This window comes from Taudactylus pleione, unplaced genomic scaffold (genome assembly GCF_031769625.1).
Source record: "Taudactylus pleione unplaced genomic scaffold, aTauple2 ptg000916l, whole genome shotgun sequence".
NCBI classification, from domain to species: Eukaryota; Metazoa; Chordata; class Amphibia; order Anura; family Myobatrachidae; genus Taudactylus; species Taudactylus pleione.
The window spans coordinates 1,722,633-1,739,641 of record NW_028285317.1 but is presented as its reverse complement, the minus strand read 5'-3'; the positions used below and the strand labels follow the sequence as shown (position 1 = coordinate 1,739,641).

The 17,009-nt window shown below is 43.0% G+C and overlaps 1 protein-coding gene across 4 annotated transcripts in view; it reads left to right on the top strand.

The window, feature by feature from the left end:
* CDK14 (cyclin dependent kinase 14) overlaps positions 1-17,009 on the top strand; it is a 691,508-nt gene that overhangs the window by 318,553 nt on the left and 355,946 nt on the right. For all 4 annotated transcript variants that reach the window (XM_088459604.1, XM_088459603.1, XM_088459605.1 and 1 more), the window contains one exon: positions 1,261-1,381. In XM_088459604.1, the coding sequence (XP_088315730.1) occupies positions 1,261-1,381 (121 nt within the window). The remainder of the gene's footprint in view (positions 1-1,260; positions 1,382-17,009) is intronic.

The following is a 17,009-nucleotide window of genomic DNA, read 5'->3' as shown; positions in this document are numbered from 1 at the left end:
GGGCTGGCTGGTATGTTGGGGATGCTGGGGGCCGCGGGGCTGACTGGTGAGACAGGCTGGTTCGTGGTCACAGGGCTGGCTGGTGTGTTGGGGGTGCTGGTGGCCGCGGGGCTGAATGGTGAGACAGGTTGGCTGGTGGTCGCAGGGCTGGGTGGTGTGTTGGGGGTGCTGGGGGCCGCGGAGCTGGCTGGTGAGGCAGGTTGGTTGGTGGTCGCAGGGTTGGTTGGTGTGCAGTAGCGGCTCCAGGCACGGGCAAGCCGGTCCGTCGCACGGAGCGCTACTGTTTCCGGAGGACGCAGGAAATGACCACCACCCGCCCGGCGGTATAGGACATATTTAAGCACAGGGGGGAGGGAGCGGAGGAGGGAAGGGGCGGCAACACAGGACGGCGCTGGGCGCAGCGCTGCCTAGTGCCGGCCCTGCTGGTGTGTTGGGGGTGCTGGGAACCGCGGGGCTGGCTGGTGAGGCAGGCTGGTTGGTGGTCGCAGGGCTGGCTGGTGTGTTGGGGTGCTGGGGGCCGCGGAGCTGGCTGGTGAGGCAGGCTGGCTGGTGGTCGCAGGGCTGGCTGGTGTGTTGGGGGTGCTGGGGGCCGCGGGGCTGGCTGGTGAGACAGGCTGGCTGGTGGTCGCAGGTGGCCTTCATGCAGGTCATCTCCAGGGGCCGCGGGGCTGGCTGGCGGGAGGGCAGTCTGACTAGAAAAGCGGCGTGCGTGACCTGTGTTGTCACGCCGCCGCGTCTGCATACAGTAGGTGATTACCCGGGCACGCCTGAGAGTCCCAGAAGAGCTCAGCGCTGCCTGGTCCGCAAAACGGCAGATCTGACCGGCAGCTCTGACCGTGCAGCACACTTAACAACCGCTGACATAAGGTGTATTATCGTCTCTGACTACCCGATTCTTTCCATGTTTCCTTATAAATCTGATCCATTTTTATCATTGTGTTACATTCCCAAATGTCTTGTCCACATCAATGGTTAATTTTGGGTGTTGTATACCATGTCGGCTCCTCAGAATATCGACACGGCCTGATGTCGACTGACTAAATGTCAACACTTTTTTACCCTAACTACAGCCTAACCCTAGCTCTGATATGTTCATAAAGTAACATAATGTCAACATTTTGTAAATGTCGACATTGTGGACATAACAACAATCTGAATCTCTCGATATTAAAGTGTCAACATTCTATGTCAACATAATAACTACATATTGTTAATTATAAAGAACTATTTTGTGTAACATAATTTTGTTTTGTTTTTCAGGTCTAGCTCGAGCCAAGTCAGTCCCAAGCCACACTTACTCTAATGAAGTAGTGACTCTGTGGTACAGGCCCCCAGATGTACTATTGGGCTCCACAGAATACTCCACCTGCCTGGACATGTGGTGAGTAAGGCACTTCTGAATTATATAATAGTGACGAAATGACGAATATTCATAAATACAAACTTCTACAGATGTGCCCTTTGCACGTCTAGCCTCATACGCCATGCAGCGCGACTTGTCTGGCACCAGTGAGCCATCAGGTCATGTGCAATTCTGCTAGTGTCGGGCGTCTCATGCATGCACACAGGAGGGGTTTCTGAGTACCCAGAAACCCCCCCCTGCGCAGTGTGTTTCAGTAAGTGTAGTGTGGACGCACACTCGTACTACCCGGCGGCGGTGTGTTTGTCTTAGCAGCCAATGAGAGTCAGACTGACTCTCAGTGGCTGCTGCATCCATAGGGAGAGCCGGGATGGAGCTCACTCATGAGCTCCACCTTTCCAGCTCCCGCAGTGGGTGATGCGAGAGACGTCATGAGGAGGAGGAGGAGCAGAAGGACAGAGGAACGGACGGTGGCGGGCGCAGGAGCGGGGATTCAGGTAAGTATATTGTATGTGCCTTGTGTTATATATATGTAAGGGGCATTGCATAGGGTGGACCACTGCAAGGGGCACAACTGGGGACACTGCATAGGGGGACCACTACTGGGGGCACTGCATAGGGGACCACTACTGGGGGCACTGTATAAGGGGCACTACTGGGGGCATTGCATAGGGGGACCACTACTGGAGGCACTACATGGGGCACTGTTTATGGGGCACTACTGGGGGCACTGTATAAGAGGCACTGTATAATGGGGCACTACTGGTGGCACTGCATAGGGGACCACTACAGGGGGCACTACTGGGGGGAGCAGTGGCAAACGCAGGATTTCTAGAGGGGGGTTTCCAAATGCTTGATTTTTAGAGTGAGTGTGGCCAGTCCATGAAGAGGGCATAATTAGCACTTAACCAGCTTTAATATGTGCCATACATAGTGTAAAGTGTCATAATTCCAGCATATACAGGACCAGAGATCACAGTAAGCTATTAGATGCGGCAGTAGGGCCATCCTGCCTGAGCTGAATCTTTTTATTTTAGATGTGGGCTCCGTTCCAGGGCATGGGAGCAATCTGGGGAAGCAGCAGAAGAACCTAGCACTGTCCTGGACATATATGTAAATATTGGGCTCTATAGCAGTGCATACCTAACGGTGCATGTTTTCCAAATCATTAATTGGTACAAAGGTGTATTTATTACTGGCTGATACATGTTAAAAGATCCACAGGTGGTGCTATTTATTTCATTTATGATACTGAGAAGAACATGCAGCGCTAGTAAAATTCTATTATATTACTATTTCTATTGTGGTCATGGTGTGGGCTGGGGAGGGGGGTTTCCAGGCAGACGGAAACCCCCCCTGCGTTTGCCTATGGGGAGGAGGATCTTTAATTAATCATGCAGGCTGTATTTATTTGACTACTGCATTCATGTTTTTTAGTGATAGAGGTGTATGTCTGTGTCAGTCAGTGTGTGTGTACCCCATCTTTACTGTAGTGGTCCTAAATCCTGTCTAAGCTGTTTCTATATATATATATATATATATCTGTAGAGAACGACCGGCACTCCATGAACATTTCTAAAAATACTTGGGTGCCCTCCTGGAAAAACATGGAATCCAACCAATACTGAACTTACAATGGCGGCACTCCTCGGATTTTCAATAAATAATCACAGCAACAATAATGTGCAAATCAACGTTTCAGATGTTATTGTACAGCTTTCCTGACGAAAGATGTACAATAACATCTGAAACGTTGATTTGCACAATATTGTTGCTGTGATTATTTATTGAAAATCCGAGGGGTGCCGCCATTGTAAGTTCGGTATATATATATAATATTTATTTGTGGCTGCTAGATCCGTTTTCATTGGTTAGGTAACTGAGGATTTGGAAACCCCTCTTTCAAAATCCTGCGTGTGCGTTGTGTTGAAAATTCATCTAAGTCGCAATGCGATGCAACTAGGATGCACCATGAAACTGTGCTGATTCATTTCTTACGTGACGCTTGTTTATCTGTGTGCGACTGAGTCTGCAAGCGGAACTTGGGGTAAATTTACTAAAGTGAGTGTTTGTAGAAGTGAGTTTTAAAAGTGATGTTGCCCATAGCAACCAATCAGAATCTACATAACATTTAACTATCACCTTATAGAAGATAATAGCTAGAATCTGATTGGTTGCTATGGGCAACATCACTTTTAAAACTCACTTCTAAAAACACTCACTTTAGTAAATTTACCCCATGGTGTTGAAAAAGGCTGTGCCCGCTGCATTGTAGCACTTTGCATGCTGTTTGAGAGACACACACAGATATACAAGTGTCCTACAGTATATCAAATTAATTAGCACAATCTCCTGGCGTGTCCAAGTCGCATCGCATTGCGACTTGGATGTATTTTCGGCAAAAAAGAGGGGCTGTTTGAAGTGACTGCAGCAAAGATGAGTGAGAAAACATCTCTATGTTACAGGGATTTTCCACTTTATTAAACCATCTCCCTTCCCAATAATATGTAGCTAGTTGCTGGCAGGGGATGCAGTCAGGAAGCCGACGGCCGAAATGTTGACCGCCGGCTTCCTGACTGTCAAATCCCGGCTGGGGTCTAATGATAGGCGTCGAAATCCAGACGCCTATCATTATCCCTACCCCGGGAGACCGACGCCCAGCATACCGAATGAAGGGCGGCGGGCGCGGATAGGGGGGGAGGATTAGGTTAGTGGCTCCCGGTGGGGATTTAGGGTTAGGCACCCCCCAGGAGGGTTAGGGTTAGGCTAGGGAAAGGGGGATTAGGAACCCCGGGGTGGTAAATGTTAGGCACCCCTCCGGGAGACTTAGGTTTAGGCTGCGGGGATGGGGAGGTTAGGTTTAGGCACTTAGGACGGGGGGGTTAGGCAGTAGGGGTGGAAGTTAGGGTTAGTCACCCCTAAGGGATGGTTAGGGTCAGGGGAGGGAATAGGGTTAGTTATACTTACCGTAATCCCCTGTCAGGATCTTCACACCTGCCGATCGTCTGGCGTCAGGACTTGAACCACAGACCATAGGGCCGACGGCCATTCATACTGATTCCGCTCGAAGTCTCTCCCATGTTACTCTCCACATTTACTCTGTTTAACGGGGTCCCTGTGCCAGATCTGTCCTTCTATGGAGACACTGGTACAGCCCAGAGGGCGATCAGCAGAGCTTGCCCCTATACATGTGAGTGGTAAATAGAGAAAACAGGGGAAGACTATTATCGGGAAGGGGGGGTAGCAGAATTCTAAAATAAAGTGGGGAATCTCATTTAAGGTTGTATTTTTTCAGAAATCCTCTGGTGATTAGGCAGCTAATGTTGCCAGTACACCTTCATCTGATACAGATAATAAGCATTTCACTCACAAAGGAAACTATATGTTTTAAAATTAAATGTAAAAAAAAATTTGTTCTTTTGAATTAGTGTTTTTTTTCTTCCAAATTTAATTTGTTCATTAAGCCCATTCAAATATAAACTAACATGCGTGTCGGGTTAGTTTTTCATTGTCGCATTCATGACCACAGGGAGATACAAAGTAGTTCCAAGTAGGCTGTGTAGCCTGGCCCTAATATTTCAGAATGTGTGCCTCTTTCATGTTGCCTGGTGCCTATTAAGATGAGATGAGGCACAGAAGGCAGGCTATGGGTGGGTTAAACCACGAGGCCAGGGGCTGAATTGTGTGAAGTCACATGTGTCTTTTCAGCCATTTGATCTTTATGGGGTGGAGTTAGAGCTTAGGGGTCGATCTAATTAGCTACGAAGGGTGCAAGTTGCCATTGCCACAGCGTTAAAATGCAGGCAGTGACACCTTATCTTGCGGCCCGAATTCACTCAATTTTGCTCGCATCCCTATGGGACTTTTTGAGCGAGTTTATTATTTTAATATTGTCCATTTGGTTTTCTTTGTCTGTTATCCTCCTTCTGTACAGTATGTGATATTTGGAAAGATATTTTTATGATGACCATACAACAACTCGAGTTCAGAATTTTGATAATGGTCAGTGATTCCTGTCATTTGGTAGGGTTGGAGCTCCCCATGAATAGAGCAACCAATCAGCTACTAGGTAGCATGTATCAAGTACATTCTATAAATTGCTAGGTAGAAGCTGATTGGTTGCTATGGGCAACTACTCAATTTGTCCAATTCTCCATATATCTGATATATCTCCCGCCAGTCTCTATAAGGTGAAATAATCTTAGAACAATTATAATTTAAACCCGGGCAACGCCAGGTGCTTCAGCTAGTACATTTATAATAGTCAGGAAATAGTGTCCTTTGTTTAGTAGAGTGCAATAAAGTTGTGCAGAGTTGATGTAACAGAATTGGACCGTCTCGGTGCACAAGACGGCGGCTGAGTCATTGGCATATTTTTGCCAGTCTGCCGCGCACTGAATCGCAGCAGGCATCGTGTCGTCTCTGAACCAGCCTATATTGGTTGATTTTCCTAATTTCTAACCTTTATTCTCTTTACTGATGAAAGAAAATAAGTTTGACATAGACCCTGTCTAGTGCAAATGGCGCTATCCAACCTCCGACCACACAGACCTGTCCCTGATGCTTAATTCAGCCCTGGAATATGAGCCAGACAAGCTCTAAAGCTGTCAATTAACAAACTGACGTTATATAAGATTCCACTAAACTGCCGTTAGGGATTCCTGTCACGTTGCTTAATAGGTCCGTATTTTTACCACTCCAAAAATTAAGATGGCTATTACATGTGTCTGCATGATAAATTGTGTTTTCCAGACCTTCCATGTCGCTGGTGGCGGAGCTTAACTAGTAAATGTTGACTCTTTCCGAGGTGAACACAAGTGACAAATGACACTATTAGTGTCGCACTGTATACGACCATGTCTCTATCTGAGGAATACTGATGGGATAAAATATTATACTGTGTCATGTTATATCGGCGTACAAGGGCTTTTGTTCTGATTTCTGCTCTTCTTCCCTCATTTTGGGAGTGATCGTGGACTGGCAGCCAGATAAAACAAACCTCTTATGATTTCACAAGTGTCACAACCGACAGAACAGATGTGAAAGTAAGGATCTTGCCTGAGCACTGGAAAGGAGACTTCCCTGTAACATAGCAGAGCAGCTGCCTTAGGACGAATACACAAATATTGTCTTCTTGGACAGTGCGGAGAAGCAGGTGCTACCTACTGCAGATTGCTTTTACACTTCATTTGCTGTCGCAGAACATTAGGGTTTCAACTAAGAACTAATGACCCGTGTGCACTACCACGCTGTGCAGTGTTCGGTTTAAGGACACTAGCCAGTGGAAGATTAATAAAAAGCTGTACATTGTTTGCCGATGTGATGAGCACGGCTTAGGTTGCTTATGGGGAGAGCACATTGTTTATGTATTATAGGATATATCAGTGGGAACATTGCGTAGAGGTTTTGCGTTGCAGGATATGCAGATGAGAAATTGGACAATGATGGAAATAGCAAACAGACACAAGGTGCCCAAATAGTACACAGCAGGAAAGCCAGAGATAGAATCAAGGGGCCTCAAGGCAAAGAACAAACCAGGGACTTCCGATTCCATCTTGATTTAAAATGAAATGAAATCAATAAAAAATAAATAAAAAAAATGATAGTATCTTAATTGTTCATTACTGGTACAATTATAAAATACATTGCCCCAGGCCTTTTATGTGTCTTGGTTTTCCCAGGACACAATCATGTCTTTTGCCATTTATACAGGCGATTAGGCAAATACTATTTTTGGGGTTACTGTGGACCTCATTCAGAGTCGGTCGAAGCGGCCGCACGGTCGTACGGGAAAAGGGGCCGGATATGTAAATGATTCCCTCGCAAGTTGCGTCCCTAAGTTCGGATCGGTAGCTGGCCGACCAAGGGGAGGAAGCGGCCCTAATACCAAAAAATACTCCCCCTTCTCGTACGCATTACACGTCATCTCCAGGCATGTAAGGATTAATCGAGACCATTGAGAACCATCGGAACTGGTCGTAGAGCTTAAGGTTGACTATACCCTCTCTTAAGCTCTACGATCATGTCAGTGTAAAAACCTCCCATGTCACATGTGCCATGACGCTACTTTGTTAATTATGCACTCCCATAAAACGCCGTTCGCATAATTAGGCACGCACGCGTCCGGATCTCCACTCCCCCGTTTTCAAGCACCTTCCCCTGTTACCACCCACAAACGCCTCATTCTGTCACTCAAACTACCGACCTGGCTGTGTTCAAGGAGAGAGAAATTTCTGATCGTAGCAGCTAGTTTGCGCACACGCATTGCGAACTTTATGCGTGCGCAGTATAGCGAACATCGGTGGCGTACGACCGTGCGGCCGCTTCGACCGACTCTGAATGAGGTCCCTTGAACCTGGTAGCCCAAAGGCAAATGCCCATCTCTGGCTTTAAAACTGGCACTGCACAGAGACTGTGGTTTGGACAGGTGTTTAAAGGGACAACTAGAAAACCTACTACAGGGGCCACTGCCATGTACGAATGATATCACATGAATGTTTTTTATGTATATGCCTTGTGGTTCTATGTAAATGCATGCATACATGTAGCACGCATACTGTACCGTAATACATGATTGTTGTACGTATATTATTCAGGGTTATGGGAGGAAGTCCGGCCACTTTTCCCATGTGTTGCTTTATTGTGTACGCGTTGTTGTTGTGAACGCACTGTAGATCCTTAGGTAACCTTAATGCTTAATCCAAGTTGAGCCTATGGTAGTAGGGGCTCCCAGGGTAAATAAAGTTTGTGTCTATCACTGTCCTTTAAAACTAAACCTCCCCCCGTGCTCATTCCAGTATACTACCGGTACTTCTGTCTATTATTATTTTAAAGAAAAGCACCAATATATATATATCGGCTTATTTGCTGACTATATGTTATTATTTGTCTCTGACTCCTCCTCCTCGGGCCCCGAAGTGCTCAGAATTATTGCACAATTTGGTTCTTTTGCTGGGTATTGGGTCAATGTAACCAAGTCAGAATATCTTCCCCTCACTGTGGTTTCCTTTCATTACCTGTCCTTTCCCAGTTTAATTGCTCACTAAACTCAAATATTTAGGGGTTCATACTCCCTCTACTTTAAATGCCATTTATTCTGCAAACTCTTCCCCGTTAATACAATCCATACCGAGGATACTCACCATTTGGACTACTTTACCTTTATCATTGTTAGGTAAAGTAGCAGTGCTAAAAAATATTATTTTTCCAAAAATGTCATATGTGATGCAAATGTTACGTATTTCCGTGATTAAAGCAGATTTTTCTGTATTGCATAAAGTGTTCTCGAAATTCCTGTGGAATAATGGAAAACCCAGAATTGCTACAGTTAAATTAAACCTTGCACGTGTAAATGGCGGACTAGGTGTACACGGACTTGGTGGCTTTCACTATCCATTTTTTCCCCGCTCTTTATCTGATTGGCTCTTAGAACGTTATATATATACCTCTAAATCTTTAGATGAAACTTTACTTGCCCCTTTATTTCCTAGTGCTCTATTATATACCCCTAAAGTTTTTCTTCCACCATCATCTCTCACGAACCTTATGTTTAGGGATACCTATTTGGCGTGGACATCTATTAACCATAAGTTGAAATGCAATTGGTTATATACTTCATATATTCCTATATGTGGTAACCCTTCCTTCTCTCCAGATATGAATAACAAACTGTTCTCCATTTGGGGTTCAAAAGCTATTTTATTAATCAAGGATGTATTTGATCCTGGTGGCCAGGTCCATCCTTCAGTGATCGTAAACACACCCTTGGCATATATCGAACAAATATTTTTATATGAACCTACAATTGCGTCATTGTATACAATCACTCCCTTCTGCTATGTTAATTCCTAATGCTTTGGAGCCGTTACTGTCATTGTTGATTTTTATTACCTCCTCTGTATATCGCACTAGATACTTGTATAACTATCTTCTTACTATTGATACTTCTAAGTTTATGAAATCTACATACTCTAATTCTCTAACTGGTCCAAAGACATCCCTTCAGTTCCTGCAATGGATGATCTCCTTGAGCATTTTGATTTTACAATGAAATAATTAAAATCAGCAATGATATAAGAGGTACATTTAAGGGTCCTGAATAGAGCTTATTTGTCACGCCATCAGTGTAAATATGTGGTCATTGCGGAAATAGGAAGCTGCCTCAAAATTCCACCATTCCGTATCTTTATTTTACCATAACTTTTGGACTTGTTATAAAAATCCGTCAATTCTGGAATAATGGCGTCAGTCTTTTTGAATAATAATTTTCTCTCTAAAGCTGCAACCTGATCCTTTGGCATTATTGTGTTTGCCTATTTCTCAGATTGGTACCTAGGCCCACAGATAAAAAACGATACTTCCCCTTCTCACAACTACCGTCAAAGCCGCAAAACAAGTTATTCTATTAGATAGGACTATAGGCACATATCCACTACTGTAGTGTTTCCCCGGCAGTGATGTGCTCAATGTCATTAACGACATTGAGCACACACACTGAACGATATATCGTTCAGTACCGGCACCCTCCCTTATCCCTGTACTTGCAGAACCTGACAATATCGTCCGGTTGCCCTGCAAGTACTTTCGATGAGCGACGTCAATGACCAGTGGGAGCGCGCATCGCTGGTCGTTGATGGCATATCCACTGGCCGATATAATGAACTATAACGATATCGTTATCGTTCATTTTATGGGCTAGTGGATACGCGGCTTTAGAAGTCTGCACCGTCACTTGCTAGTCTGAAACAATTATTACTGAAATTGCTTTATTTTGATCGACAGGCGACACTTGGTAATTTTGAAAAGGGAGTCGGACAATTCTATAAGAAATAAAGTTTTTTTATATAGATAATCACGACCAACAGAGCCAGGCTCATATTCTAAAATATTTAGAATCCACAAACTGGTACTTATTAAAACAGCTTTGATATCTTGCATGAACACTTATGGTTGCGAAGCATTATCTATTACATGTCTTCCTGATGGGATTCCCTTCTTCTAAAGATTTCTTTTGACACTTGAGACTTTTGAAGGAAATGTGTTTTTTATGACTATGCAGACCCACTCATCCCCACTGCCCCCAACCTTCCTTATCCCTCTTTTCCTCACCCGTCCCTTATTTTAGAATCAAAAAAAGTTAACTATTGCCTGCTTTAGTATGTATATTTTGGCCACTATTACTTACCTTATTTATTTATTTATTAACAGTTTCTTATATAGCGCAGCAAATTCTGTTGCGCTTAACAATTTGAATCAATATTAACATTTTACTGGGTTGTAAAAGACAGACAGATAGACATACGTAAAAGACATACATAAAGGTAAGGGGGCCCTGCTCGCAAGCTTACAATCTATAGGGAATGTATATTTTCTACTATCTGAAGTACCTGGTATTGCCCGGGTTTAAATCTTCAAGTTATTAAGTTTTATTATGTAATGTCGTCTAAATCCAGTGGAAGGCCCAGAACAGGCTCCTTGTGTCAAAGTTCTAACCGGCGCACTCCGCTGTGAGGTCCGATCAGGAACCCAACCACTCAATTAGGCATCCAATACCAATTGCCACCCCTCTGTGACGTTTTCATCCAAATCCAAACAATGGAAGGCCCAAAACAGGCTCCCCGGGTCAAAGTAAGCCCAGGGTGCATCCATGGTAGATCTGACCGGTACCCTAACCCCCTAGTATGTCTTCTGGAATCCAGTGTTACCACTATGTGAAGTTTTCGTCTAAATCCATCCAGTGGAAGGCTCAGAACAGGCTCCACAGGTCAAAGTTTTGCCCAGCGTACACCAATGGGAGGTCCTACCGGGACCCTAACCCCCCTAAAACCTGGTCAGGATTCAACTGAACCACCTCGCATTGGTTTCATCCCAATCAGTGCAAGGGTGTCCGAATGTATAACCGGACAAACAAACATACAGACCAATGAATTTTATATATAAGATGTTCGGTCTATATTTAGCACAATTGTCATAATTTATCTTTCATAAATAAATGGTCAAGTACAAATTTTCGCGGCTGATATTATATCTGTATTGTCCTGTTGTGTGACACATTGTTCAATAAACAGACGCGTGGATCATCATACAAGACAGTACCAGTCAAATTCATAACTTTCTAAGTACACATACATATGTGTCCTTATATACCTCTCGTCATATGGCGTGAGACGCCTTGCGCAATTCCCGTGCTGTGCATTCTTTACTCAGTTTTGCATCATGGCTCACATATAATGTACTAGGTGGTTAGGATTATTTTTTTTGTTCCAAAGGAATTGGTATAAAACGGTCTATTTATCAAGCTTTTTTTCCAGAAAATGATGTAGAAGCAGCAGTTTCTGCCTAATTTTATGCATTTCATAGAAATCTCCTGCAGAAAGCTAATTAGTGGCACAGACCGCAGTCCCCATTATTATTATTATTATTATTATTAATGAGGACTACGGTCTGACCCTGCCCTGTTAGTCAAATGGCGTAAACAGCTTTATGCTAATATAGGCATATTCGCAGGAGAGGGATCTTCTGAACCCTTTCATGCAGCCTCTGTCCAGCTCCAGAAACTGACAACTTGCGCATTGAGCAGTATCAGATTCCCCCGGAGGTTGGTTAGCGCTACCGTTGTCCCTGCGAGGTATCTTTAGTACATAGCAGGGGAAATTTTGTTTAAAATTAAAAAAAGTCTGTTGTTATGCAGTCCGCATAACAACAGACTTTTTTTAATTTTTAATAATCGCGGCATTGCCTGTTCTTTGTCTTTTTACCCTAGAGTCTGTACTTTTCCCTCAATTTTACAACTTTTTTTCTACATTGTGCCAATTTTGCGCCTTAATTATCTTCTAATATACTAGATACTTAAGATTAGTGGTTTGGCGCAGCAAAGCCGCAATGTCTGTGACGCACTCAACTAGGCTATTGCGAAATGAGGATTATAATTACTGGACACATTAGTAATTTTAATCTGCAGATTACATAATTATTTAGAGACCACAGAGGAAGAGAGGGCCCTGTTTGCAAGAGCTTGCATTCTAGAGATTACTGTACATTATGATGAATGCGGTGTGGAAGGACGGGACAAGCAACAAGTGATCAACCATTACAAGCCATGTTTGCCAATATAATGAGTTCCTCCCTCATCCAGCTCTGAGACATTTACACATGCTCAAACACCAACGCTGACCATTTGTATTGGGAAGGGGAAATTTATTTTATACGGAATGGTTTCAGTAAGCCCGAAGGCTGACATTTAAGCGTGAGGGACATTAAACCACAAGTGTTTTGAGTGTTGCCAGTTTAATAAGGTGTTGGATATTGCCCCTTTAAGTTTAGCTGGTCTTATGCAGCCAATGAATGTTTCATGGGGAGTGGTCATTGAGTATATAATGGAGTGATGTATGGAAATCTTTGTTCCAGTTTTTTCCCACCCTCCCTCCATCTTTTTGTTTTTCGTTTATTGAATGAATGATGTTTGGTGGTTGCGGAAATGAATGACACTTGGGAGTTAGTTTATGTTAATACTTAGGCTTAGTGGGTGCGCTCTCTTTAAAGTGGAGTAAGGCGAAATCCAATTGTCCTGGACGGGAAATGGCTATACCACCTTGACCGGTGGTTGAAGGTAATGGAGAGTTGATCACCAATGCTTGTCTTGTGTGTGTGTTTGTTTGAGCTGTTTGGTTGTTATTGTCCTGTGCGTTCTTTTTTGTGCCGTCACCACTATTAGTATTAACTTATAGTCTAAAATTTAATGACTTGTCAAAAATAAATTTGACAAAATATTTAAACGCCAACACTGTTGTCTGTGTCTTTATTTTAGAAGTTAAGTTACATTGTATTTAAGAAGGTTGTTATATGGTAACACGATAATACACGTTAGTGAGTTTATTGATTTTGAGGCATGTATTGCCCCTTCTCTTAACTGAAATGGAACAAAAGTGACACACGGCAAAGATTTTTGGTGTAACTTAGTCACTGGTACTATTTTTTCGGATTTCTAATTGAATTTCTCAAATGCTCTTAAATATTTATCAAATGGCAAAATTGTGCTCATAAGACATAGTATTATGAACCTGGTTCAGCATGGATCGCTATTGCGATCGCGGCTATGTAATCGCACGCAATTCTGCTGCGAAAATATGCTAATGTTTGCAACTGCCCCGCCTCTCAGCCAATGAACGGCTCCCTTCATTAAAGTCAATGGTGGGAGCCGCAAGATAAACTTTAGTAACCCTGCGGCTCCCACCATTGAGTTCATTGGCTGAGAGGCGGGGCCTGACCTCTCTCAGCCAATGAACGCAGCAGACACGGAGCTTCAAAGGATGAAGCCGCGTCTGTGCGCTTCATTCGTGAAGGAGTAATCATTCTGGTTAGAATGATTATTCCTTAAAGCGATGGTCAGGTGTTCGTTTTATTATTTTAACCCATGGATGCCTACTGGAGAAGGGGACCACTGGAGGTAATATAGGTGAGTATTGTGTGAGTGTGTGTATGTATGTATGTATTAAAGTTATACTTTGTAAGGTGTGTGTGTGTTTCTTGCAACATTTCTTTACAGGTGAACTACAAGTCCCAGTGGGCCCTTAATGCCCCGCACGCTGGTACTTGTGGTTCTTCAAGTACCAGCATGCGGGGAGAGGCTTGCTGGGATCTGTAGTTCTACTGGAAAGACAATGTTTATTTATATCTATTTTTTACACAACACCGACACAATCAAACCGCCACCCACCGCCCAGGGATGGCGGGGATAGCCCCGGGCTATCAGCCCAGGCTAGGGGTGCCCTGGAGAGGGAGACCCCAACTCCCCAGGGATCCCTGGCCTGGGCTGACTAGCGGTCAGGGCTGATGCTGCGGCTGGGGGGCCCGGTGATGGGGCTCCCCTGGCTGTGGCATCAGTCCCCCGTTAGAAAGGGTCCAGGGCTGGTTCTGGATCCCTACGCAAATTTTTCCCTGTAAATCCAGGACCAACCCTGCTTCCCATAGCCCAGTGCTGGTTGTACTAAGTACAGGGAGACCCTATATCATTTTTTCCCTGTACTTAGTCATCCAGAACTGGGTTTCAGCAGTCTGGGGCTGGTTATTTTTTTTGGGGGGGGACCTCAAGTCATTTTTTTTTCTCATTTTAACTATTTTGTTGCTTTTTACAGCCAGATATATGCAGGCATCTCACTGATCTCTGCATGTATCTGTGTCAATCCGACCTGCTCATGCTCAAATTGAAAGCATGAAGCAGGTCTATTGTATTGGGGATTTGAAGAGTGATTTCAAATCCGATTTTGAGGTTGATTTCAAATCGAATGGTAGTAAATAAGGGTTTTGTGTGTTGGGCTATGTAAAAGTACCAATGTTTTTCCGATGGTCGATTTGAGGGCAATTTGAGTCCAAATTCGATTTGAAGTCCAATTTTACATGCGATATGGCCTTTAGTAAATGCTCAAAACCCAAATCGAAGCCAAATCGAATGAAAATCTCCCCTCAAATCACTCAAAATGGCAAATCGACCTTTAGTAAATTTACCCCCTTATTTTCTGGCAAAAAGTGTAAATATTGCAATTCTTACAGACTGACTGTAACCCCTTGGATGCTTTTTTTTTGTATTGTGGGGTGTAGTTGTTGCTTTTATATATGATTTATCATTTTCTAGGAATATTTCAGTTCAGTTTCATGTAAGATTGCAAAATGTATCAAAATGGTTTAGAATATGTTGAATCCCAGTTTATTCTTCTGATTCTTACCGTTTAGTTTCTTTGTGTTTATATCCTTTGTTCCTAAACCTAAACCACTTCTTTAGTGTCATGAAGCCTCATATGACTGAATTGACCTTTAGGTATAGCTCAGCTCTATTTCCACCTGTATTCATGTCAATCTTTTTTTAAATGAGTCCTTATTTAAATTTTAACTGCTACAGATCCACCTCTAGTTGGAGAGGAAGAAAGGATGTTCCTCCCTATATGAGTCACCTCCAAAGAACATTTTGAATGAAAAGCTTTGTGGTTAAGATGAAAACTAAATAAATATGTTTAATTAAAGTGCCCCTTCAAACAAAATAACATTTTATATGTACATACATATGTCACCTGATCAATTTTGACACAATGGGTTATTGTGTTACACATAAATATATTTCCCTTACCCAAAAATGCTTTTACAAAAGTAAATAGAAAAGCTCAATGCCACTCAATTTGTCTAATACTTACTCTATGATAACTTTTGCCTGTGGCAAACACAGGCAAGTAGCTCAGGCTTTTCTACCAGCTGACAAAGAAGGCACGGTAGCAACATTATTGTAAATTAATAAGAGGATCTATAGTCATTTAAAAAAAAAGATTACTATATTGAGTTCTCTACACAAAAAAAAACATAGATTTTTTTTTATTAATGTTAATCTGTTGACTCCTATTCTATCCATGTTGCCAAAGGGCCATAAAAATTGACTTTAACCTCCAGGGCGGCTCATTGTGTATGGATCTGGGCCTAATTCATTCTTTCAACAATTAGCAGAAATTATTCACCATTATTTACAGACCATGGTACAGAAAAATCCCTGCTGGTCTTAGAAATATATAATATATTTAGCTCAAATTGGAAAATCTTGCGCAATTAAGTAGACCAAAATTACTGTAATACTGATGTAAAAAAATGCTATATCTAAAGTGTGTGTGTGTATATATATATATATATATATATGTATATATCTATAGTAGGAATTCCTAAAAGGAAGGATGCACTCGCTGCTTAAAACAACATTAAGGGTTTATTCATCTTTAGGACATCTCAGTAGGACAGATAAAATCTGTGATCATGGCCGACGTTTCGGTACAATTCTGGACCTTTCTCAAGACCTCAGTTCAACAAGTCATAAATGAAGAATACTGGAAAACTGATGAAACCATATCTGTGAAACATGAAAAAAACAAACAATGATCTCTCTATCAGGCTTCCATATGTCAGACGTGATTGGACATTCATCAATCACTATTATCCACAACCGTGATGTTAAATCACCAATGTGTAGACAAATTCATAAATTGGTGCACCCACAGCATGCAAATTCACACCAATGTAGAAAGCCAATGAGACGGTACCAAATGCGTACCTGAACTTCACTGAAAATACGGCATGGGAATCTAAAGAAAAAACTGAACATATATGAAATGGGTTTATTACTAATGGCCCGGATAGTATGAGCTATAAGTATAGATATTACTAATAAAAATTGCCATGCTGAATGGGGCAATCGGGGTATCTTCTATGCAACAAGACAAAAGCACAGATACCTTAGTACATATTAGAAGAAGTACAGCCCAATTAGCATCAGGACCTGTAATTATAACACCACGATGCAATCATTGGCAAGGCAAAGTAGACAGAAGGCATGCATATAATGAACTTGCTTACCTGGTGTGGTTTTGCATGAAGGGACACCAAACTACCGCAGCATCTGGCGTGGCTAGATGCACGCTGGATCACACTGCCTATGGGACACAGAGTCAAGTCGTGGCTAAAAGCTGCCGGACCGGAAGCACGTGATCGTGACAATGTCCGCTTCCGTGTGTGTCAATGGCACGCACATGAAAAACGGTAACTAGGCAACAAATAGAGGCTGTGTAATGGCGTGCGGGGTCTGTGCAGTGCTGATGATAAAACAAAAACTGCGCTGGGC